This window comes from Piliocolobus tephrosceles, chromosome 11, assembly GCF_002776525.5.
Source record: "Piliocolobus tephrosceles isolate RC106 chromosome 11, ASM277652v3, whole genome shotgun sequence".
Classification (NCBI taxonomy): Eukaryota; Metazoa; Chordata; class Mammalia; order Primates; family Cercopithecidae; genus Piliocolobus; species Piliocolobus tephrosceles.
The window spans coordinates 98892541-98920058 of NC_045444.1; the positions used below are offsets into that span (position 1 = coordinate 98892541).

The following is a 27518-nucleotide window of genomic DNA, read 5'->3' on the forward strand; positions in this document are numbered from 1 at the left end:
TCACATCCCATGATTCTGTTTTAAATAGGATTTGGCTAAAGAGTTTTCCATAATCCAATGATACGACTTTACTGGGCATTTAAAAAGTTACAGGAAAAACAATTAAACTTTAAATAAAACATTATGTCATGGTAGGATCAAAATGAATTACCAGGCTATGAAAATCCTTAACTAATAGACCACATAATTGTGATTAGACAGAATAACAGGGCACTTCAAAATTTGTACATTATACTTATCTGATTGAAAAGCCTAACATCATATGAAGTTTCAACATGTAAGTGAGATATCTGTTAATATAATATTTCATTCATATTCCACCAATAAAATGTCTATCTGGAAAAATAATATATGAAACAAAGTAACAGTCATTTTATAGTTCAAGTGCCCGTTAATAAATAGAAAACTAAAAAATTATTTTCCAAGTACATGTGGGATCCCCAGGAATGTCCAACGACATTATTTTCATGACTATTTGATTTATAGCTAGAAAATTATAATAAAAAATACTAATAAGAATATATGACCCCAAAAATGGAATTCAATGACATATGTAAATGAATAGGCCAGTTTCTTGTATATGGCATGTACTGAAAAAAAAACGCATATTTTAGACAATGAAGGAAAAAATTAATATTCTTTCTCTAAATTATTTTACCTGCAAACATATTGAAAAGATTGACATAATATAGATGTATAGAAGAATCAAAGATGCCACTTTAACTTTTTTGTCTTGTATTACCTCATTTTGGACCTACTGCAAACAGCATATCTTTTCATTGAAAGCTGATGAGCATTCCCTATTAGGCTTCCAAAGGAAACATTTTGTGGGTCACAAAACACCTTCCATCCTAACCACACAGTTTTTATAAGAATCAAATAGCTTTACCTAAAAGTCAAGTATAGTGTTCAGTGAATAATCAACACTTAAAAATGGGCACATCCAAAGAAAGAGCCACTTAGTTTATCATTTCTCTTGTAACTATTACAAAATTTAGGACAATTTTAAAACACAATGAAATTATGTGATCGTACAACAGCTTGGTAATTTATAACTGTGTTCCTTATAATCCTAGGCAACCTACCATTCAGTCTTCACTCTTTATTTTCACATCTCTTTCAGACCAAGATTCTGTGAAACTAGATGCTCATTTTTTTTTCAAACGTATCTATTTCTTTCTAATGACCAAGAAGGGGGAATCATCTTAAAGGAGCAGGAATACATTTGAATTAATCGGCTACTTAGGTAACTGAACAAGTAAGCCAAGGTATTGTAATTGAACATTTAGGGCTTGTATTAAGTAAAATAATCTGGCTATAAACGTGGCTTAAAAATTAGAGATTTAATGTCTTGTATGTAAAAAGTCTAGAGATAAGAGATACCCTAGGGTTGATTCAGAAGCTCAATGATGTCATGAAGAATCCATTTTGCATTTTGGGGGATGGCATTCATGCAACCACCCAGTACCAAAGGATGGGCTGCCAGTTCCAGGTGTCATATGCAGACATAATGATCGTTAGCTAAAATGGATAGTGCTTCCCCTGTGTATTTCTTTTCATTAGAGTTTCTCTGGAAGCCTGCCAGATTTCCCCTTTCATTGATCAGAATTCTATCCCATTTTCACTACCACACTGGCATGAGAAATGAAATGACGATAATACGCTTAGAGCAGTAATGATTCTCTCCCCAGGGATGGGGGGCAATTTAACTAAAGTTTATTCTGCCAGTAAGGAAGAGGTAAAGGAAGTAATCATTGAAATACCCTCTAATAGTTTCTACACTACACCTTTGGAGTCAGGGGAAAGTTGACTTAAATCCTGACTTCATACCTTTAGAACTCTTTATATAAGTACTTAACTTCTCTTTTTATTGGGAGAAAAAATATACATATGGATATTGAGTCAATATGATATAGGTATTTTAAATAGGTCTGTGTTGTTGGGAATGTGTAATTTATGCAAAAATACCTAGCACAGAGCCTGATACACGGCAGAACCCAATAAATAGTATTTAAAACTGTTTGCGTGTTTTTTGTTTTGTTTTGTTTCCATTTCTAGGCCCTCCTCATTTCTTGAGTTCTCACAACAAAGCCCAATACCTTTCTGAGGAGTACAGCCTAAAATGAATTCTCTCTGCAAAATTCTCAATTCTAAAAAGTATTTTACTTGATATTTTCCTATTGCATTCTGCATATATCACTGACTATTAGGGTTGTCAAATACTAGTCTGACAGGGTATCATGCACCCTGATTATAACACACATAAATTTTCCTTATAAGTCCATAAATCAAATTGGCATATAAAATATTATCAATTATTTTAAGAAAAAAATGAAAGAGGAAAAAGAAAGCCCCTAGCAGAACATGAAAGTTCCTGTGGCCTGTTTCTACATTTCATCCTCTTCCTTTGCACCTCTCTGACATCTTTATGCTTTAATCACTCTAAATAAATTGTCCAAATTACATCCTGGGATTATTTCCTTCAAAACTATTGTTGCAGTTTCTCCTATCTGGAACGTCCTCCACACCATTCTTCATCTAATTCTTATCATCTTCATAACTCATTTCAGAAACTGTCTTACCCAGAAGAGTTTTCCAAACTTTAGTTATACTAAGTTATTCCAGAGTAACTTGCTTACCATTTACCATAAAATTTGGAAAGTATCTATTTTTGCATCTGTCTTCTTCACTAGATTCTTTAGTATACTTCTGATACCTCCACTGGTATGGAAGTAGCCATGCAATAAGTGTGTGCTGAATGAAATGAAATAAATTAATTTGTTTTGTATACTCAGCACTCTAAAATGGAATACTAAAGACAAATCTCCTAAAATAATGTGATAATAAAAAATAGCATTAAAAAGTTACCACCTTTATAGAAAAATACAGTAACATTTCACAAGTATTTACAGTTAGCGAAATGTCATGCTAAATACCTTATACATATTTTTCAATTTAGCCATCAGAACAGTCCTGAAAAGTAAAAGCATCTTCCCCATTTTAAACATGAGAGTGAGACACAAAGAAGTTAATTAAGTTTTCAAAGACCATACAGCTAGCAAGTCCCAAATCTGAAACTTGAACTCAGGTTTGTCGACTCTAAAGTGTATGTTTTAGTTACTATAGTCCAAAATAGAGACGATTTTCCACATGCTACTTTATTTTTTACCCATTTTTAATAAGAAGTGGTCTTAGAAAGCTCCAAGTCAACTAAATTTCATAACAAAACCAAACAAAAAACTGCTTCCATAGACAGGAGAAGACATGATAACATTTTGTTCCAATTCACTTTTTTCTCACTTTATTTAAATTCTTGTTTGCTCACTATCAACAGTAACTGTGTCAATGCATTGCCTGAAATTGTTAAAAAAAAAAAAAAAAAAAAAAAAAAGCTTTCCTGCACTGTGATAAAAACTTCCCAAAAAACTATTGTCAATGTATTACCTTAAACAAAATGCCCAATTTTTCACATGTAAAATGGTACTTTTCTCCTTCCCCCTTAAAAGTAAAATGTCAATGATTACATTTGTTACAAAGAAAGTTGACAAGGTGCTTAAAAGTAATGATACAAATGTCTATAAAAGTTACACTTTATTGTTTAAATATTATCCTATATTTACATAATTTTTCAGCATTATTCAAATGCATTAGTTGTCATATATACCCATGAAATATTATATACATATATCAACTCTAGTAATGTGTGTTAAAATAAATTCATTGCTAGGCTGGGCACGGTGGCTCATGCCTCTAATCTCAGCACTTTAGGAGGCTGAGACGGGTGGATCATGAGGTCAAGAGATAGAGACCATTCTGGCCAACACGGTGAAACCCCATCTCTACTAAAAATACAAAAATTAGCTGGGCATGGTGGCGTGCACCTGCAGTCCCAGTTAATCGGGAGGCTGAGGCAAGAGAATCTTTTGAACCCAGGAGGCAGAGGTTGCAGTGAGCAAATAACATACCACTGCACTCCAGCCTGATGACAGAGCAAGACTCCATCTCAATCAATCAATCAATCAATCAATTCATTGCTACATTGAGAAGTAAACTGATGCAAAAGGAAAAACAACAGAACAGGGAGAAAGCAGCAACATGGAATCAGTCACAAATGCATATTATTGCAAACATTTCATTATTTTGAAACATTAACAGTTTCCTATATGAAGGAAAAATGTGAAAATATGTTTAAAAGGAGTATATAATAATTTCTAAACGTAGTCATAAACATTCCCTGATTTATATAATAGGAAATATAAATGATAAAATAGAAGTGACTGCAACTTCATAAATGTCAAAATCTGAGTATGAAGGAAAGGAAAGCTGAAACGCTTTTGGTTATGTGTGCATATAGCTCAGTGCTTTGACTCCACACTGACCACAGAGATTACTTGTCAGGGTGAAAGTATTAGTTGATGCAAAAACATTTTCAATATCAATTCATCACTATACAGTTAAATAAATTATTATATTTAGCAATTCATATGTGAGAGCAGGTTGGATTTTTTAAAATTCTTAATTCTCACATAACTGGTTTGTAGTCCACAGATTAATTGTACATTCAAGTTTACAAATTTGAGGAAAAAGGAAAGAAAATCTTTTTATTTCCTTTTCAGTATTAAATTTTAAAAGCTATAATAAACTTAGGAAATATAAATATGTTTTAATAGAATCTCAGAATTCATGCTGTCATATATAACAATATAATAACAAAACAGATATTTTAATTAAATTAAATTAGAGTTAACTCACAGTATATATAATTCTTAAGACTACTATATCTAAGAAATAACATTTACATTTCACATATCTCTATATGAAGATAAAAATAAAAAAGAACCACTTGTATATTGATATTCAAATTATTGATATTTGTATTCACCTAAGAAAACCTAAATTTAAAAAAAAATGAAAAAAATGATGAAATCAATTGTTAAATGGGTAGTAGCAGAGTAAATTTGTGCAAACTTTCTTCAGGGTAATGAACCATTAAATACCAAACGCTTAAATTCTTAGTTTTTGGCCTTGCAAATATTTATTCTGAGGAAATCACAATTATGTGTAAAGATATAACTTAAAAGAGTTCTCTCCAGCTTTTTTAAAACATAAAAGAGCAATTAAAAATGAAAAACAACAAAAGCATACATGGCAACATTAAAGGAAGTAAATAAACTGATTTCATACTGATTTCATATAATTCTAAAAGTTGTATCACTAAATATGTTAGTCCAAATTAGAATTTCAGAAATTAAAATATGTTTGGGGTGTAAAATATATACAAAACTTGGTTATTAAACATAATAGAAAGCATATCATTTTTGTAAGAAGTACTGTAGACACACACAGACACATATACTCATGTGCACATCAAGAAAGTATTTACAAACATCTGCAAAATGTTATTAGTGCAAAGTGTTAGTAGCGATTATTTCTAGGTGATAAGATTACAAATAATATCTTCTTCATTTTTACATATATTTATCAATATTTCTGAAATGAATATATTAATAATCACATAAAATTTACCTATTAAATGTACAAAATAAATCCAGTGTAAGAACTCTAAAGTGATCTATTATTTCTCCTACATTTGTATGGAGTAATTGTTTGGGCAGTAGAAAAATGTCAGACAACATGAGTTCCAGTCTCTGCCACTGACTGGCAACCTATTGTTAGGCAAATAACATCTCTAAATCTTACACTTATTTTCTGTAAAATAAGAGAACTGGAAAAGATGATCATATTAAGAGCTCTTCCAGCAAACAGTCCCATGTCTCATATATATTAGAAACAGAGCTAACATTAAAATGTATTTAACAAAGTGACAAAATAATCTGCAACCTCATTAGAGTGTGTTGAATTTATATGTTTATGTTTAAAATCGCCCAGATGTTGTGGATAAAGAGTTGTTGCTCGTGTTGTTTTGTGAATAACAAATGTATTAAACTGTATAGTCTTGATGTGCCATATAGATTCAAATAATTGAACACTAAGGAGCCAGGGCCAAATATTCTTGCTCTTTGTCTTTGTACATCAGGCTGTCTGATTTCACTGCTATGCAAGGCCTGTGAGATACTGAACAAATGAATGTCTAGGCAGAATGTGTTGAATGTCTAGGCAGAATGAACTGAATTCCACTGAACTATGTTTGCATGACTTCCACAAATTTCAAAGTGAGATAACTCTTAGTAAAAGCTTTAATTTCAGGCCCACAATCACTGCAAAAGTTTTCTATATTCTCTCCAAAACGTCTATTCAAAGTCTTAGAATAAAATAACAGTTTGTGAATTATAGTTGAAATTTGAAATTATAAAACATTTTTAAATTTTCATTGAGAAATAATTTAAAGGTATTAACTTTGATTTGCTCTACAGCATATTGCTTATTCTTCCTTTTTATATTCCAACATGTCAGTGTTTACAAGTAATGGCCTGTGTTAGAAACAGTAGACAGCAATGTGAAATAGATGGTATTGTCTTATCCTGAATTACAGAAGTTTAAACATACATTGCCATCCTTGTCCAGAAATGGTATTTTCAATGACTGCATCTTTATATTCAATCGTTGAAACCTTTGCAGTACAATATTTGGCCAACTGATGAGTCATTAATAGAAAATTATATAGAATTAAAGGACATGGCAAAAGAATGCTTACTATATTCCCACCACACCATTATTAACAATGACTATCTCAGTGCTTAGAGTACAAGGGTTATTTGCAACGTGTTGAGTGGTAAATTCAATGTAGTACAAATAGTCAGTTTAAACTCCCCCTTGTTAGCGTGAGAGTGACTGCATTCCAAGGTTGCTCTTTTCTTTCATTCTCTTCTTTCTTCTTCTCCTTCCAGCCATGGAAATAGAGTTCAGTTATTTCTGCATGGATGCAAGGTGAATGAGGCTGTTGCTTCTCCTTGCAGTGCTAGTTATTACAGGTCACTGACACAACACAGCTATTTTTTAATGAAAAAATGTTATATAGCATTATCTCACTTACTTGGGTATCTGAAAGGAGTGTGTGGAGTGTTATTTATTTATACTGAAATCTGCAAACTGAGAGGCATTATCTTGCTTTGAGGGGCCTCCTGCTGGCAACATGAGCAACCTTGTTATATATAAGAATTAAAATCCTGTACACTATATGAAAGAAAACACATCACAATCCTTCAGAGTAAAGTTGTGCTGATTTTCAACCTGTAAAAATACATTATTCTAATATAGAAAAACTTAGAAAACTTCAAAGTGTTATTAATATCACTTGTTGAGGCTACCTAGTATTCATTGCTCTCAGCTACAAGATAAATATTTATAGTTTCTGATGAAAATGTCAATAAATCTATTTAATGTGACTATAAATCAGTCTAAAACACTGTAAGCTAATTGACAAGGAACTGATTTTTCTAGATAAGCACACATCAACTTGCAGTTTTCAAGGGACATAGACAGTTTATACATAGAAAAATAACCTTGCAAAACATAATTCTAACAATTGTCTCTGATCTCAATCATGAGAGTAATTAGTTCTTCCTTCATAAAGCCTTCACTGCAAATTATATTCAAGAATGAATGTTATGTCTCAGTTACAAATTGTGTAATTTAATCTCAAAATTTCCCAAGACCCATTTAAAAATCTTGGGAAATAACTGAACACTTAATAACGTCAGGGTTATTAAACATCCTTCAATATTTGCATACTTGTAAAAACTATATAGCATAGCAAAAGGTACTAACAGAATTGCCATGATGCATGAAATCACTAAGAATCAAAATATTTGTGTACAGATTAACCATTTATGGTACCAGAAGCCCCTATTAGAAAAAATTTTGATCTTTTTCTGTGAAGATCAGTCTTGACAATCTACTTCCACTTAATAATTTCCGAAGAGTTTAGAAAATAGAAAGCCCAAGTTGTTAAATGCACTTATTTAGAGTTAAAATATAGGAAGGGGAGGGGAGGAATAAGTACTGTGTTGAGATAATATCTGCTAACACACTATCTCCATCCAATATCTAACTCCTTCTGGACAAACAGTGATTCCAGGGAGAAAGCAGGGCAGGGAGTAAATGTTAGGTCTTGGGACCTGAATAGTTGTATGTCAGGCAATAATCCTAGAGAAGATTTCTTTGTCCTGAGACTACCCCAAATAGGGATTACAGGCAAAAAGGGCAGCTGTTATATCATCTCCCTGAAAAAAAAAAAAAAAGTTATATGGGACTACTACTAATGCCATCCTGTGTGTACCTAGAATCATATGCACTGGTGTTCCTAATCAAAACTTCTGACTGGGAAGAATGAAAAACTTATAAAACCTAAACTGCTTTTCTACGCTCTTTTCTCAAAGCACAAATAAATCCAGAGAGGCTTACTAGCCTTCTCAGAAATAGAATGTAGTATAGATCTCAATCATCCCTGAATTGTTTCTTAAAAGTACAACAAATTCTATTTAATTGGAATGCTTAAAAAATCTTATTACCATTAGAAAAGTGAGAGACATGATTCAACTTTGAGTTACAAGTTTTATATTAATATAAATACACTAAAATTTAATCAAGCAATGTCTACAATTTCCCAATTATCTTCCTGGAAAAATTGCAAATCATCATATTCTTTTTCCAGAATGTATTGATGGCTACAGAGGTCTGGGTAATATTAAAGCTACTGCACAAAATGATAAAGGATAAATAAAATGGCTGTTAGGCATGAACACAGGGAGGGGAACATCACACACTGGGACCTGTCAGGAGGTGGAGGGCTAGAGGAGGGATAGCATTAGGAGAAATACCTAATGTAGATGACTATTCAGCCATTAAGAAAATGAAATTGTTTCACTTGGGGCAACCTGGATGAATCAGTTGGACATTACGTTAAGAGAAATAACTTAGGCACAGAAAGATAAATACACATGAAGGAGCTAAAACAATGAGCTCATAAAAGCGGAGAGTAGAATTTTGGTTATTGGAGGCTGGGAAGGATAAGGCGGAGGGAAATATAGAGAGACGTTGGTTAAAGAATGCAAAATTACAGCTAGATAGGAATAAAGCTCTAGTGTTCTGTAGCAATGCAGAGTAAATACGTTTAATAATTTATTGTATATTTTCAAAAAGCTAAAAGAGAAAATTTTGAGTATTCACAATTCAAGGAAATGATAAATATTTGACTTGATGGATAGATTATTCTAATTTAAGTATTATACAATGTATGCATGTACTGAAAAATCACTCTGTATCCCATAAATATGGACAATTATTATTTATGATCAATCATTGGTTAAAAAGAATGTCATAGTAATGCTAAATAATATAATAAATGGAGGAAAATCAGTTGTATTGATTTTAATTTTAGTTTAATATTCCAATTTATTGGTTTGCAGTAAAGTAAAAAGTTGAGTTGAAACTACATGAAATCTTGATCCCAGTCTAGTTCAATGCCTGCATCTAAAACACATTTAAAATTTAAAAGGTTATTTGCATGTAACAATTATTTTATTGAGTTACTATCCTTGCATGTAAAGATTTTGGTAATTCAACTGCTTCATTAAAAGGTTTTTATGGTTTGTCAAAACAAACTGATGGAAATCTAATCACACATCCCCACTGCCCATATTGTTCTGGAGCACCACCTGTCAGCTGAATAAGATAATAACATGTGGTGGAGCTTGCATACAAAATTTCTACCTATCTTTCAGCCTAAAAATAATAGCCTTCATTTTCAAATTTGTTCTTATGTTTTGCAAAAATGAAAAGTTCACAGCATCCTTGAAAGTTTCCACATTGGTTGATAGGAGAAATAACTTTTTAGAAATTCTCATCCACTAACTGTAGGGAGTTTGAGGTTGTTGCAAAAAAGCAAGCAGCCAACTACAGAAGAGCAGAAATCGCCCTTGCCATTAGTGATACCTCTTTTAAAAGCATGTATGGTTTTGTGGCACACCAATGTTAATTAGCAAGTGGACACCACTGGCATAGCTCTGTGAATTTAAAAGTTTATGATGTCATGCATAGCCTTTACCTAATTCCCTAATAAATGTGAAAAACCATAATATAGGGAAAACATTTAATAATCACAACAATTTACAGATTATCTTCTATGTGACAAATTCTGTCAGTATTTGTATATAGATGTGGAGGATTCTGCCCTAGCATGCAGAAATTTTTTGAAAAACACATTTGGTCATACATTATTTTAGTTGTGTCCTATCTTGAAAAGTTCAAATGCCTATAAAATATAACATAAAAAGTTATCTCATGAATTTGATTAAAAACCATTTTCTTTTGAAGTCACTTTAAAAAACAATAAGGATGAAAGGACAGAGGATTTGAGTTTGCCAGGTAAACATAAATCTTTGGAACAAAACTGTCTCTCTAAGCTCTTTTTTTAATACCAAAACTATAAAAACAGAATATGAAGAAAAAAAGGATTTGAGAAAACTGCCCCTCAGAGAGAGCCAAATTCTTCCCTAAACAGTCTACTTACAGTGCTCATGACAGTCCATGTGTACAATAATTCTATAAACCATTATTGTATCACCTGTTTATATTCATAGGACACACAAAACTCAAGTTCAAATTATGAAAAAGAGAAAGTTCATGCTCTTTTCATATTTAATGTTTTCTAACTTTAAATTTATGATGCTTCCTTTTTTGCTTTTAACTGCCCTATTTCTCTCCTACTACTACTATAGCATACAAAATACAATTAACATTTATTGAGCACTTACTATGTGCCTGATGCTATTTTATATGCATTTATAAGCATTTCATTTAACCGTCACAATGATGAGGTTAATATTAATATTCAATTCCCTTTTTAGATGGGATGATTGAAGCTTAAAAAGATTAAGTAATTTACCTATACTCACATGGTTGATTCAAACCTGCACTATTTAAATTCTCAGATTCCTCTGTTTTACTCCTTGCAATATTTTACTTCACATTAACAATTTCAAAGAGTTACTGCAATGGTTACTGGATTTGAGGTATTATAAATGTAATGAAACCACAATGTAAAAATAGAAGAGTGGCATATATTGTTAATATACTTGATCCCATTTCCATATTTGATATATTCACAAATATTCCTGGTTATTTAGTATTATTATGAGTATCAAGCAAAATCATTGTTAATGGCCTAAAATACTTAAGAAATTCACCTATGTTACCAGCATACTTCTTAGGAGTTTTCATTTATTGTCATATATAAAATGTTGATATTTAAGACTGTGAATTTAATAGGAGCCTAGGCATTGCTGATCAGCCACCTGCACAAGTGTGGCCCTTTGCAAGTTATTTAATCTCTCCAAGCTTCTGTTTCCTTGTCTGTAAAATAAGGATGGTAGTGTCCATATTGTTAAGATCAGGTGAGATATTGTATGAGAAGTGCTTAGCACACTTCCTGATACAGTTGGCCTCTTAATAAGTATTAGATGTTATGATTTCTTGGCTTTTTACCAATGAAGAGTTAATTTTTGATGTACAGAAGTTTATAACAATTAAGATAGGAAAAACACATTAAATTATGAAAAGCGATAAGTAAAACGTTGAATAGCTTGAGTCGGAGATGCTGTGACATATCCAAGAGGAGATATCCAGCAGGCAGTAGAAACAGGAAGGTTTAGAGCTCTGTATAGGGGTAAGAGCTTAGAAATAATCTACACAGAGGTAAGACAGGGGAGAGCATCTGGACAGTAAGAAAAAGATGAAGAGGACCACAGCCAGACAGAAGCATTGGATAGACTTACTTTTTGTTGAGTGCATTATCTTTATTCATTGCCTCCTTAAAAATAGACAACTGAAATCTAAGACTAATATATACCCAATAATAGCCAGATTGATTGTTAGACTATTGCCTCTGTTGAGAAATAGCTGTGTGATTTGTCCTATGATGTAATTGAGTCCCATTTTCTTTATCTATGACAGAGGATTAATACCATCTACTCTGCAGGTTTAAGGAGGCACCAGAGGTAATGCATAAAGTACCAGCACAGGGCTTGGAGCCTCCTCGCATTAAAGTGGATATAGACTGTAGAAAGTGAGGAGAGGTGGTATATCAGAAAGCCTAAAACAGAAGGTAGGATATCACAGAAATGCAGTCTTCATACAGGGGACCAAAAACAATGTTAAAAGAATGGCCAAAAAAATGGAAAAAGCAAAACATTTTATTTAGAAGGTTTATAGTGTAGATCCAAAAGTGGTAGTAAAAGAGATTGAAATGTCAAAGACCTTAAACTATTTCCAAAACTGACTAATAAAGATCTACTTTATTTGTAATTAGGTCAGGCATGCATATGTACATCTATCTTTTTATCTCCTTTTGATTTTCAATTCCCCTAGGAAAGTGCTTCTCTTTTGCTGTTATTTCTTAACATTTTATCTCCCAGCCACAAATGCAGGCCCAGTTTTCTAAATTCCTGCTGCTCCTAACTATGTCCCCACCTTCTTATATATTTCTCCTTCCAGTCTAGATAAATCAGTATTTAGTTATAAACACCTGCTGGCATAAACTGAGGAGCAAAGTGTATATATTTTAAGTTTGCATGCTTATATTCTCTATTGTTTTTTAAATTGAGAATGATTAATTGGTGATAGTTTAATGAACCAGAAGTGTAAATATTTAATATGAAGACTGTTAAGAAAAAAGCTAAATATTTATTGAAGAATGACAATTTTTTAAAAAATCCTTCACAAATCAACTAATCTATGAAGAGCAGGTAGGATGATGAGGAGCAGATGGGGTGGGAATCTTAGCTACAGAGACTTGAAGGATGGGTTTCATCTGCTCTAATTTTTAGAGGCTATGAAAAGATACTTGGGCACAGTGTGCTTATGACAGGTTCTCAGAAATCACAGAACTCAATCCTCACCCCCAACATTGGGGACCAGTTGTTCCTCAGCTGCCTCACTCATTTCTTATCATCATAGAAGAGGTTAGATCAGAGCTTACCACGCCACACATGAGGGAACTCACTAACTCCTGGGACAGACCATTCCAACTTTGGTTAGCTCTAGCTATGAGAAACTCCTTGATGGTGTTTAACTGAAATATGATGCCTTACAATTTCAAACAGCTGTTAATGTTTCTGTTCTCCAAGGCTGTACAGAACATTGCTAATCCCTCTTGTATGTAACAGCCCTCCCTAGCTATTGAAGACAGTTATCATGTCCCCTTCCCAAGACTCCTCTTTTCCAGGCCTGGTATATCTCCTTATGTCTTTAATCATTCTTCAAATTAAATAGTATGCTATTATGCTGTTGTAATATGAAATTAAAAAAAAAACACATGTCAAAATCTAAGTTAACAAAATGATAATAATAAAGCTGATGTTCACAATTTCTACAATATTGTATTTTAACTTTGTAAAAATAAAAGTTTTAATTTTAATTTTTTCCTCTCCTTATCTACCACAAATGAAGAGTAGATGTAGTGACCTCCAGGGATAGTCCCATATCTAATACACACACCTGCAACAGCTACTACCTTGCCAGATAACCATTCATTCTGACTAATCATATGAGCATGCGATATGGTTATTACCACATAGATGATGGTCATCACATATTCAAACTATTGTGAGTACTTGCAGCCCAGTTTATAGACACAAATGACCCATCAGCACTCATACTCACTCTTGGGAAAATGTATAGCATTTGCCTTAAATGTGGACAGAATGCCCCTGACCACATACTAAATTACATGAGTGATTTTCTCCTAGGCCTCACTCATGTGATTTTCTACTAGGCTAATTCAATATGTGGGCAGTGGCATCCTGTCTATCGTATTTAACTCATTTTTTTTTTCACTTCAACTCACATAAAACAGGTATCTATGCTGTGATACACTTATCTCAGAAAAATGCATTTCTCAAACTGGCTAATACTTAATTGTGGCAAAGTTACTCTGACACTGTTCATATTTCTATTATTTTAAAATATTTATGGAAAAATTGTTATTATATGTAACAGTAATATTTACAGTATTTAGTGACTGTAATGTCAAAGGCACATTAGAATGGAACATAGCATATGCCAGAGAAGATATCTGAAGATCCATTATTGTGTCATGTATTAACTCTTTGCTTGTTTGATTGGGTTAAGTCAGAGAAAGGGGTTCCAGGGAAGGTACCAGGGAAACTCAATTATGTAAAATAGCATTTCAATGTTTTAACAATCAGTAAAATTGTAAGAAATACACTACTTGAATATTAATCCTGGTATGGGATATACTTTGTTCATCATATCCTACACAAGGTTTATGGAAATCTGAAAATGTCAAAAAGAGGCTCCATATTCCTAGCAGAAAGAAAAAATAAACAGTAAAGTTATTTTTTCTATATATTTGAGTACAAAAGCATTGGAAAACATTTGACCTTGACTGGTTATAAAATCAAAGATGTCTTCAAGTTTAAAGCATCCATGTGCTATCAGCACATGTACAATTACTGAAAACCTTAATCAACAGACAAGCTATCTGAAAAAAATTAACCTTGAAATAACCACTGGGAATATGATGAGATGAACAATTCATGAATGAGAATTATTCTCTACAGTGAACTTGATTATGGAGAATATAGTCGCAAGTCATGACAAATCCTTAACAGATATATAAATAACCTTACAACTCTGAATACCCTACAATCCACTGTGCTACAAAAGGCTGTTAGGAATGCATCTTGACATTTCCTAACATAGATATTATTGTACAAATTCCAGGTTTTCTCTAGAACCACATTTCCACAAACATTACACATTTGGTGAACATTTTCTCACACAAGTTTAACCTCATTAAGAAATTTCACTAAAGTTTACTCTGTTAGATGATAACACTTTTTCACAAAGACCAAGGTTTTGAGTTTTGTTTTAAGCAACTTCCTGATTGTTACAGTGGATTCTACTCTGTTGGCTCATCTGGCAGGTGAATGACTACTTTCAGAATATGAAATTCTACCAGATTCAAATCACAAAATTATCATAAAATAATGGGATTTCTGACTGACTCACAAGTAGTAAAAAATCTTGAATACCAAAAGTCCACTATATATGTCCTTGAAACAAAACTATTTTTGATATTTTGACATATAGGCATTTTATTTTCTGCAGATCTGGAACAATTGAAGTGTTTTTGGTTCTCCTTTTTTCCCTCATTAATAAATCTGCCTTCACAAAGCTCATCCTGCCAGTAAGAAATGTTACTTACAGAAATTTATTTTTATGTAGCCTATAAATATTGAGTGAAAGCTGTTAAACTGTGGGAGACAAACTTCATCTATACCTCACAAAGAGTGACTGAGTCGGTTTGTAGGAGTGAAATAGCATGTATCAGATCTAAATTTGCCAAACAAAATTAGCTGCATGCCATTCTATTTGTCTTATCTTTTTCTCTGGCTCATGGTGTGCTAATTCTGGCCACAAGCAATACAGTAAGAACAGGAAAAAAAAAAAAGAATGCCCCTTTCACCAACAGTTGCATAAAATGTTTTGTCTATTTCAATTTATCTTGAAGCTTTTTATACTTTCAATTTTCATCCTGTATTTAGAAGAAAGAAAAGGGCCACTGAAGAATTATATCTGAATACCAATCACTTCCATTTCCATTTATTCCAAGTACATTTTTAAAGGTTTCAATATATCACCAGGGACAATGGGCTGCTAAATTTGAAGTTAACAACTGGGAAATATTATTAACTGTTTAGTTGATATTTTTTAAAACTGTGACTTGAAATACTAATCTTTTTATTGTTTCTTAAATGTGTTAACACATTAGTTAAAAATATTACCAAAGATCTACACTCTCTATTGATTTTAACTGAAATGCATTGTTTCATTCATGGCTAGTAATAATATCTATTCTAGTTAAAAATTTTAAAATGACATTAAAATAGTTTAGGTAGCGAAACATTAGTGAATGTTAATTGTTTCCTCACCTATATTTATGGGTGTTAGCGCAACTGCTTTGCTAGTTGCAAAGCTGTATTACCAGAGTAAATATGTATTTGTAAACTGTATGGGAACTAAAAATTAGGAATAGAGCCATTTTCTTATTTTAAAAAATGGTCACATTTAACTTAGCCTGAGGGTAAAAGTCAAAGGTTGACTTTTATCCACGCTAAATAACAAATGATTAAAAATCCAGTGAGTCCAGTAAGCTACATTTCAAGGGGTAGGACCTTAATAATATAGCTCTTGTATATCCATACTGGCAGGGTTCCTTTAAATTACATCCAACCATTATAAACTACAGTACTGTGTAACAGACAGTACTAAAAATAAACCATCTTAAAAACATGATGTCAAGAAAATAGATCTATACCTGGATTAGGCACATTCATATTTAAAGAGAAAATATTCTAAAACTTATCTTTATATAGTACATTATTTCATCCAAAGATATACCCAGATAGTGATTTTACACTACATAATATTAAGTTGGTGCAAAAGTAATTGTGATTTTTGCCACTACTTTTGCACCAACCTGATAATTTTCTTCTCAAAGCAATGCATTCTTCCTAATAACAGACACTAACTACGTGCACTAGAAAAAAATTCAAAAAATTGTATTATGACACCCAGAATTCGCAGTTAATGGAAGAGCAATATTACTAAAATGTATAATTTTCAACAATAGGCAGATTTACCACAAAGTTTCTAAAACAGCTTCAGCTTCAGAACCCATCTATTGTACTGGTGCTTCACAAGACCCTGTACTTAATTTGTATTTCTATTTCAATATTGTTTTTAAAGAGGTTCCCCAAATTGTATAAATGCAGATCCCCAAATCTTGCAGATGCCCCTGATTTGAAGTTTTCTCAAGATAAGGCTTATATGACCAAGAAAGAAATCTGGAGAATACAATGGAGGAGAAACTACAGAGTAACCTAAAGTAGAACTCCTTAACTGACAGATTTATTAGACAAGTTTCTTCATGTGGCTACAGGGAAAGCAAAAAGAGCTGCTGACCTGAAGGCAGAAAGATCTGGCATGCTAAGCATCCCTTTCTTGCACAGTGGGCAGGTAGAGTGGAGAAACCACGCCTTTGAGAAGCATAACTAGCCTCTGTTGCCGTGAGAAAGGCATGCAAGGGTCTCAGAAGCAGAAGGCAGAGCCAGCTGGCTCTCAGGACAGGGCAGGCACGTAACTGGACCAGACTAGTGCACCAGTTAGGCTTCACCCTTACATACTACTTTATATCTCTAGTCCCTCATCTACAAAATAGGAGCAATAATCCCTGTCTCAAACTTTCTTCTCATGGATTCTTAAAGTGAAAAAGGTCAGGAAAGTTCTAAAAGAATTTCAGACAAAGTTTCTAATATCTCCATTCCCAATTTTTTCATTAATAGATTACTCGGCAGACTGTTAGGTAATTTTAAAAGTTACATTAACTCTTTTAGGCAAATATAAAATTAAGGTACAATTAGTGCACCCTAGTGGCCTAGAAATGTTGACAGTTCCTTAGAATCTGGTAACCTGAGAAGAAATGTCTAGAAGTGCATTTTCCCTGGTAGACTGTGACTCTATAAATAATATAATCATTTCAACCATTTTCAGAACGTAGAGTGAAATCATCTAAAAGAGCAACTAAGAGAATCCCCATCACCTCTCAGTTCAGTTATACTGCAAGTGCTTCCTTTATAGGCTCCTTTTAAAATGGTAAGCATGTCTAGTTGTCTATTTTAAGATATCGAGAAATTTTAGTTATAACAAAGTTGTATTATCACATATATCTAGGAACAGAAAATGCCAGATTTTATCTGGAACTCTTTTTCATGAAATACTTATTAACAATTCCCTGAAGGCAAATATTCCTCCCAAGAGTCTGCAAAATCACTTAATAACATATTTTTATATTGTGTTTTATTGGCCTCATCTATTCTTCTTTAAAAGAAAAAGCTGGCATCTTGAGCTTCTTATACTTCCTCTTCAGTTCCTAACATGGTCCTGAAACACACTGGTGGATCAGGACATTCTTATTGCTTAAATTGATTAAATGTTTTAATGGCAGATAAGTAAGAAATAGCAAAATAGCCATTAATATTAAAATACTGAATTATAAAATATTTACATGTTTAAAAATGGTATCCACATCCCACATATATTTAACTTGCCAAAAATAAAACCAACAGAAATTGTACCACAGTATGGGTAGACTCTAAAAATGGGCATAGGGATGAATGATAGCGTCTTAGAAACACTCTACTTGAAGAAAAACCCTAGGAAGCTCAAGAAAGCAACTAAAGAAATTTGTAGGGTAAACATGTCCAATATCTATTATTAAGAATTTTATAATTGTTATTAGAATGACTTACTTTGTGCACTATATGGTTTAATTACAAACAATAAGCATCCATGAATGAGCTTAAATTGTTCCTGCAAATGTATGCTATTCATTCATGTAAAAAATATTTTTAAAGAGTTTATATGTATGTGGCCCCACATTAGTCTCTGCAGAGGATAAAAACTTTGGTACTTAAAAAGTCACAACTATTGCTTGGTTTGATTAAATGCCAGATAAGTGATATTGAGAAGGACTACTGACTAGGGTAGTCAGTGAAGAAAGATGTAACAAAGAGGTATAATTTAAAGTAAAACTTAAAAGATTCAAAAGTTTGGCCAGGTAGAAGCACCAAGTAAGTCACAAATTCCAGGAAAAGGGATCAGCAAAAGTAAGGACAATAAGCAAGGCAGAGTCATGAGATACTGACTAGGTTAGTCTGATTTTTAGACAGAATACGTGTTAACAGACTCTATGATGGATTTAAAAGAAAATAGAAGACAGCTTTAGCAGGCTTTGAAATTACAAAAGGGATCCATGAAAAGTTTCAGAATAAAAACTAAGATAATGCTAGAAATGGTAATCTGACAGTGACAAGAAGGAGATTTTAGAGGTACGAGGGCATGAAAGAAGACGACTCATAAAGAGGATCTTGCAATAACCCTGCCTGAGATTTCTAAGGACCAGATGATGCTTACAAAAATCTTGGGGAGTAGATTTTAACATACCTATGCAGTCAACTTTCCTTTAAAACAAACTTATTTAAGTGCTCTGTTCTAGACAAAATTACCAGACAAAAGGAATTCCTGAAAATGAAAGTATGTGTATAAAATAAATATTATTCTGTTGCATTTTTATTTGGTTTTCATAGATCACTATAGAAACTCATATTCTCACATTCTTTATGCCCACAGAGAAACACAGGAAATAATGACAAAGATTTCAGTAAGAGTTTGCCTACAGCAAAATAGTCACTGCCACCCATGATCTCTATTAGGCATCCCCTTGATAGTAATGGGGACCCATCCTGAAATAGAAGACTGTGCCACGTATCGCTCAAGTCACAGCTGTACTTGATATAGTCACAGAGCCTGGAGAATCTGTCGTCAATGTTTTTTCAGTCCCAACCAGCCATGAGATAACCCCAGCAGAGGAGAGAAAACAAGCACATGCATTTTTTGAAAGCAGGTTTACGATCCCCACTTGTATTCGAAAGATTAACACGTGGATATCCACCTATACTAGAAGCACATGGGACCAGGGTAAGTAAAGGTCAGCAGAGCAGTAAAGATTTAGCAGGTGAAACCGATTGTCAACAAGTCTAATCATTTTGGAAAACAAGAGTGTTTATTGCACCATTCACTTTCTTCTAACACATTTAAACTATGTTCCAAATGAAATATATTATAAATCTTCATTTGGTCTTGAGTCCTTTTAGTTTAACTCTCAGGACTCAAACTGGATCTTGCATATTCCTATTGGTGTTTAGTACGCTTCAGTAACCCCTACAATATTAGAAATAATGTGATTAATAGTAATGATCCTGAGTTACTTCTCATAGGAGAGGTTTAATGATATTGCACAGGAAGTTTCTTGGTGTTCATGTTAATCTTTTACGGGGGTCCACTTTCATCTCCAGTTTCTAACAGGAAGTGACTCTTCCTGCCAAAACAATTTCGAACCTCCCTTCTGTCACCCGGGCCCATAAGAATGCTTATTATGCCCAAGAAGGCTGAGGCACAGGAGGGAACTCAGCTACAACCAGACAGCATTAAGGTTAGGTCAAAAATAGTGCAAAGTCACAAGGCCCAGAGGTAGCATCTTACAGAACCCAACTAGAGGGAGGCAAAAGTGCTATAGAAATAAATTTATAGTCAGTACTTAAAGCTTTGCTTATGCACTTGCTCAAAGAATAGAACTGTCTTAGGGCCATTATGAAAGAGCATGGTCCAACCAAGACAGTAAGACAGTAAAAATGATAACCTTAGGTCCAAGGACGGGCCTAGATGAATCTGACATATTCCCACGGATTTCCTGGTTAAAGGTCTCCACCAACTAATTGGTGGTGAGGAACCCACTGTCGATCCTTTACAATCCATCTTATTTCAGCATTCATAGTATTTATTTTTAAAATGGAAAAAATAACCATTTTCTGCTTATTGGACATCTTCATAAAGCCCAGGTTAAAAAAAAGAAAAAAGAAACTCTGAAAAGTGCTATTATACACAGATAGTACTGTGGGCTCCTGTGTGACTTTTAGGGAATTCACGATTCTATGTCTCCATAGACCTAACCAGGTAAAGAAATCCTCTTATAGAACTATGTCTTTAAAAAGTGGCTTTATTTATTTACTCCTCATGTGCCATAACTTATCAATGCAATCAATGATTACTCTCCAAATATAAATTAAAGATGATCATGAGGATCCCACTGTCTTAGTTTTAGAAAGAACTACACAATATGATAATTAGGAGTGTGGATCCAATCCATTTGTCTTCATTTCAGTTTCTCAATTCTCTTTAATGCAACATAACCTTTTGTTTCCTTATTTTTTTATGTGTCAGTGGTTTTTCAAATACTTTGGTGTATGCTACAGAAAATGATATTGGTGTCAGGAGCTGCCACTAGCTTATATTATCTAACTTCCTTGTGCTGTCAGTTTCCTTACCTAAAAAATAAGATGACTGGATTACATCAGTGGTTTCTAGTGGACTTCTATGACACCAGTGCAGGAGAGTAGAGGCAACAGTGGAAGGAAAGTGAGGGAATGTCAATGGCAGGGGACTCAAAGCTGGCTTCTCCCTGCAGCTTAACTACGCAGCTCTCTTTTTATTTTACTCTTTCACCTGTTTGAGAAACAAGGGCTATGCCTATGACTTGACTTGGAACAACAACAAAAAAAAGAGATCCACTTACAAAAATAATTAAAAACCAATGATTTTTTTTTCTAAAAATTCTAAACTTTCCATTTCTAATTAATTGAATTATTAAAAACATTCAAAATGTTAATAGCTTAGGCATGACTTTTAGCTACAACTAATAAAGGTAAGGAGACTCAGATAGAAGCAAGTATTCTAATCCAAGATCACATAACAAATGATTGTATGAGCAGAACCCAAACCTTCTAACTTTTATTTTAGTGCTTTATTCGCTAGCATCACACAATAGCAGAGCTGTTGCTGTACTACCCACAGCTAAGGCATGCACTCTTCCTATTAAAGTCTATGTGGCTGCTGCCCCCTGGAGTTGTGCAAAGTGACAGGCCTGCAGAACAATTCAAAATCGAAACAACTCTAAAACAATTATTACATGCTATATAGCCTCTTTAGAATTTGTTACCAAAACATCCACATATTTCAACTCCATATTGTAAAAGGGGACAGCTTTCCTCTCTTGAAAAGTCTGTACAAATATAAAGCACTAGATTAAGTATCAAATGTGAAAACAAGGAAGTGGCCTTAAAGCTTGATTACAGAATTAGAAAATAGGGCAATTTATTTAACAAATATTTCAGAATCACCAACAACTCAGAAAAAAAGAGACCATAGAACAATTCTGAAAATAATATTTTGGGGAAATTGCCCTCAAATACAAATGCCTTTGAGTTAATAACCTCTTTATTTCATTAGACAGGTACTCTTTTGACAGACAGTTTGCTAGAAAGTTTACATTATGTTTCTTAATATAGGTATACACGTTTTACATTACATGTGCAATTTAAATTACATCTATAAAAACAATTTACTGGAATGTATCTCAATATTAAAGACTTTAAAGTCATTTTCACAAAACTGTACAGTGCAGAAATAGTGCGTTACATGCATTTCTCTCTCAGGCAGAGAAGCCAAGTCACAAAGAGATGCAGCGAGTTGTTGAAGGTATTAAGAAACTCAAGGAACTGTCCCTGGAAGGTAGAAATCCTGATTTAAACCATGTGACTATGTCTCATGTCCCATTTAACCACAAAACAGGTAATTAAAGTCTCCCTCAAATTATGTTGAAGACACACAGTTTCAGGAAACATTGACGTATAATTTTTTCATAAAAAGGGATTATTTTTCATTATAAACTGGAAACTCCAGTCAATAGCTATATTAGAAATCATAAAAAGTAGGGTTTTAACTCTGACTGCCAATATTTATAATATTTCAGAAAATGAGTATTAGATAAAACATGTAATTTGGTTCCATATGGTGAAATGTAACATAATAGAGCATCTCTAAAATGATATAACCTGGAGAAAAGTTGTTAATATGATTAAATTTTACCCTGTACAGGATACTCAGTAGATCACTGTAAAAGATAACAGTGGAATCTGCTTGATAATTAATTTCTATAGAACAGCTGTAGGCTTGAACCTGTAAAAACTAATGTCAGTATAAATATTAGCATCTCTACAAAGCAGTGTCTCTCAAAACTGGTAAAATTAAACAGAGCAAGTACCAACAAGTGTGCAGGTATCAGAAAATCTGTTTTGATCATTTATTTCATTTATGTTTTAGGCATTTACAAACTACACATGGATATCCAACAGCAGCAGAACACTATAATATAAAGCCAAAACTTCTGGCTATTTTTAAGAACATGTTAACTTTTCCTAATAACCAGTTTGATATAATACAAAAATAATACCACTTTAAAGCATTGCAATGTTTAAGCCATCCTAATTCAATTTATTGTCTAAAATATGCACTGTGCATAGCTATTAATCTCAAGATGGCTCTAATCAAGCTTCAGAGAGTACTTAGAAATAGCACAATTCATTGCCTCACTAGCATTTTTTAAATGGCAGTGGTCCACTTTCCTTCCTCGGTCAAGAGTGGAAAAGAAAGAAAGAAAAAGGGTAAGAGGGACTTCTCTGTGGAAAGGTTTGGCCTTGGAGTCAAGGCTTTTAAGATGTGCCAGTGATCTTGGATCGATGCCTTTTTATTTTCTTTCAGGAATAAATCTGAGCAATGGAATGGCTTGTGATTGTCTGGCCAACCAGCCATATCAGATTTATCAGAAAGAATGAAAACTGGCTCAGAGGACTCCTGCAGTGGCTGAGTGGCAGGGTGCTAGGAAAGACACACACAAAAACAATATACTTAGTGGTGGAAGGGAAAATATATATTAACACATGTAAACTCAATAAATACTTAGCTGTAAGGAGAGAATCTATAGTAACAGGAAGGGTGAATGCATAAGACAGATGCTAAATAGTACTTCTATTTAAAAACCAAAGGGATGAAAGTTCATGAATACTAAATATTCGAATCCACTTTGAGGAGGAAATATGATTTTCTATCAAATAAATGCAAACTCTAAAAATCAGCCAATGCAAACATACTGTGCTCAGGTTAGAATAAAAAATGCATAAATCTTTCACAAAGTTCATGCTCTGATAAATATTCTAATGTAATTTCTTAATTAAGACACATTTCCAGTGACTAAATGAAAAAAAATATATAAAGCAGTAAGTGCCTTGATTTTCAACAAAATTTCACTTTCTATGCATACATGATTAAAATAAATGAAAGCAGTTGAGTTTAACAGCAAAAAAAAAAAAAAAAAAAAAAAAAAGGAATACTGATATAACGGAGTCATTTCATCACAACAGAACATTTATAGTATTTCCAAGCAATTTGCAGTTATACGAATAGGTATTTATTTATTTAGACACATTGTCAAGAAAAAAATAACACCTTCTAAGAAGCCCCCATATATATGAGAATTTCAAATTAAAAAGAAAACGGTGTACCCATAGATGTGCTTACAGTAAACACTTGTAAGAAAGAGAATTGATGCTTTTTAAAAAATATATTTAACTCCATTTTCATGACTTCACTTTTATTAACATTTTTCTTCTCAAATGAAAAATAACCCCACGAATTGGAGATATAATGATGTATCTTAAACATGTAAGAAAGCTATATGTACTTTTATAGAATGAAAAGCAAGACTGAGTTGCCTGCAAAAAAGAAATGAGAACTGAACTTGTTCATTCATCTACTAAGGTATATAAGAGTACCACCTCAATACTACTATATATTTTCTTCAATACAAAGGTAATATTAATAATTTTCCATTATACAAGGAAGACATAATTTTTAGAATTATTCCTTTGGTTAGCAAAGGCTTTATAATTGCCATATAAAGGGACTTTGGTTATAATATATCTAGATATAATATATCTAAAAGTGCATAATTGAAAATGAGACAACGTCCTTTAGAATTTCTAAAAAATCACCTTCTCTAAAGCTGAATTTTTTCCAAGCAAAAGAAAAAAACGGTCCTCTTCTGTTACAATTATTTTAAAAAATATCTTAAAGATCTATACAACAGCATCTCCTGCCCTATATTTCTATTCTGTTCACATAGAGCAGTAAATAAGGTGCATTCCTTCTGCTTCTTAAGAAATTAGCATTTCAAAAATATGCCACTTTCCCCTGAACTCCAAGCGTGTCTAATAATGCGAGAAGCAGATTGTCTTCCCTCGTTTCCTTAATTTGTTTCATCTAAAAGCAATTCACTCAACATCTTGTCGCCCTCTGGCAGCTTAGTTTACTTATCCGCACTTAATTTCTCATTTGGACCAAAACAAACTCCTCCAAACTGCTACTGACTGCTAACCGCGAGAGGGGAGACGCGCAATATGTATTTAGTTGGGAACACACAGCCACACACATACATAGGCACACACACAGCCTCACTCATATCCCAGACAGTAACTTGTTTTTATAATAGCACTGCATTAAAACCAGCTGAACTTTCCCTGCCAGGTGCGGCAGGGTGGGGGTGGGGGAGAATGAAAAAAGAAGTCCCCGGGGCATTTACAGTTTCCAATGGAACACCTTAGTAAGCGTGTTGCAATTATACCAGGGATGCACCGGAGAGTTTTTCTTTGTACGGCCCTTTCATCTGGATCACTTTGTGTTTTGAACAAGTGAGACTCGCCTTTGTGCCCCCAGAATTTCAAGTACAGAGTCACACACGGAACAATGGCACGCTAATCCTCGCGCTCTAAATGGGCTCACTTGTGGGTCTGACAATTCGCCCAGCGAAACGAGAAGAGACGAGCGAGGGCGCGAGCTGGTGTCGCCTGAGACGAGGAAGGGGACAGCTGCAGAACTAATTTGGATTACATTCCTTGCAGAAATTCTGAAAAGGGCTTTTCGGCATAGCTCAACCCGGAGCCGCACAGTTAATACCAAATTGCTGCGCACTCGGAGCAGGGTCCCTCAGCGGCAGAGGCTGAACCAGCCAGCCCCCAATAGGTCGCCTCGTAGAAATTCCTCTCGGCTAAGCCTGCATGTCGGTCGCCACTGCCTTTGAATGGGTCAATGTGTATAATCAACCCATTGAGGGAAAATATGAAGGGACTCGAAGTGGGGAGGGAGATAAAAAGAGATGTATCTAAGAGGCCGCTTGGAATGTCAAGTCCGTGTTGGTGTGATTCCGGAGGTGGCTGGAGCGCGGGACCTGGTATGCGTGAAGAATTTCGGAGTAATTGGGAGGGTGCAAACAGCCAGCACAAAACGCCGCACATGTGCCATTCGAAGGTCATTTTGAAAGCCTCGATGATTGCAACTTGTTGTTTACTAGGCAAAGGAGGCGGCGGGGGCGGAGCGGGAAAACTACAGCTTGCTGTTTTCTTGGTGAGGTCAGAAGGACACCCTCTGGGGGCCTAAAGCGCTCCCTATCGCCACTCCCGGGGGCTTTATCACCTCAAGCTACTTCCCACGCTCCACTCACCATCCCCGAATGGTTTCAGAAATCTCCCTGGCTCTCCAAAAGGCACCCCTTGGCCGCATCAGACACCGGTCCTCCTCAGACCTCTCCCGTCCCACTTTCATCCCCAGGAAACTCAAGTGTCAGAAACTTTGAGCTTCCTTGCACTGCAGGTGCTATCATTAGTCCTGCAAGCCTTGGAGCTCCAACCCCGCCGCGCTGCCTCTCGGGGTCAATTAGCCCTTTGCCTGCCCAGGTACCTGGGGCTCGAGCTCTCCAGCAAGCAGTGGCCGCGCACCCGCCGCCGCCACCGCCACCGCCACCGCCGCCGCTTGCGCCGCGGGTGGATCCAGTGACCCGCAGGCTCCGCAGCCCGGCCAGGCAGTAAACAGACAAGTTTGAAGGACTCCGGCCAATAGCAAGTTGAACTACAGGAAGAACTCTTCCAGGAGCCAAACACGGCAACCGACGGGAAGGCCGGGCTTCTGACTCAAGTGTGCCAAGCCTTTTTTTTTTTTAAGAGGTCATGCAGGCCAGCAAGCGCCTCTCAAGTCAATGGGGCGAGGGCTCCGGGAAGCCGGCCGAAGAGGCCCAGAGCTCCAGACCCCGGACCGAGGCGCGCCCGCCAGCTGCACTCCGGCTGCCCAGGCCGGGTGCGAGTCGCATCTGACCCCACAAGGCTCGGGCGACTGGGGGCGCAGCGGCCGCCGGCAGCACACACAGGTGCAAAGCCTAGGTCTCTGAGCGCCACTCTCCACCGCCCTTCAGGCTCGGCGCGGGAAAGGCCCAACCAGCACCTCCCCCGGACCCCCGCCCTCCGCGGCCCCGGCGGTGCGGGTTCCTCCCTCGAGGGACCAGACAGGGACAGGAGAGTCTCCTCTGACTGGGGATTTGAGTCTCCCATGTCCCGAACAACAGGCGCCACCAGAAGGGATCCCGCTTAGGCTCCCACACAAAACGCTCGGGAAAGAAAAACAGGGGGTTAAGGAGAGAAAAAAGAGGGGCTCAGAGTGATTTCTTCACGATAAATAAAGCACAGGCACACATACAGGGTAAGTTTCAAATGGAAAGAGGGGCGACCAAGAGCCCAGGGAAGAAGTCCCGGTCGAGCGGTCCCTCCACGCCTCCCGGGATGGGTGAAGAGGGCAGGGGAGCCACTCAAGGCAGCCCCGCCGGCGGCGGCACGTTCGGCTACCGGAGCGCCAGAAGGAACCCACCTGACTGAGAATCGCTGGGCTGGACGCTCCCCGCCGCCACGAGAAGGCTCACCCAGACCCAAAGTCCTGTCGCCGGCTTCATTTTTTGGAAGTCTCAGATCCCGTGCTGACAATTACATGTCCAAATGGCATATCCCCCTTTTGGGCACGCGGAGGAGATCCCCCAGCCGGGCACCCGTGGGGACGCGAGGGGGGCGGGCGCGGCGCGCGCGGTGTAGCGACTCCCAGGGCGGGCGACCGAGTCCGCGCCCGCGGGTCCAGGGCCGGGGCTCGAAGAGGGGGCGAGTGTGCGTGTGTTGGAGTGTGCTCGGTGTGCGCGCGTGGCGCTCCGG

The 27518-nt window shown here is 35.6% G+C and overlaps 1 protein-coding gene across 4 annotated transcripts in view; it reads right to left on the minus strand.

Moving 5' to 3' along the window:
• Positions 1-27301, minus strand: part of ERBB4 (erb-b2 receptor tyrosine kinase 4) — a 1165464-nt gene extending 1138163 nt beyond the window's left edge. For 3 of the 4 annotated variants that reach the window (XM_023220218.1, XM_023220201.1, XM_023220209.1), the window contains exon 1: positions 27187-27295. In XM_023220218.1, the coding sequence (XP_023075986.1) occupies positions 27187-27268 (82 nt within the window). In that variant the 5' untranslated portion in view covers positions 27269-27295. Of the gene's footprint in view, positions 1-27186 lie in introns of all 4 variants that reach the window. The other variant, XM_023220194.1, reaches the window with a different exon arrangement.
• Between the last annotated feature and the right edge of the window lie 217 nt (positions 27302-27518).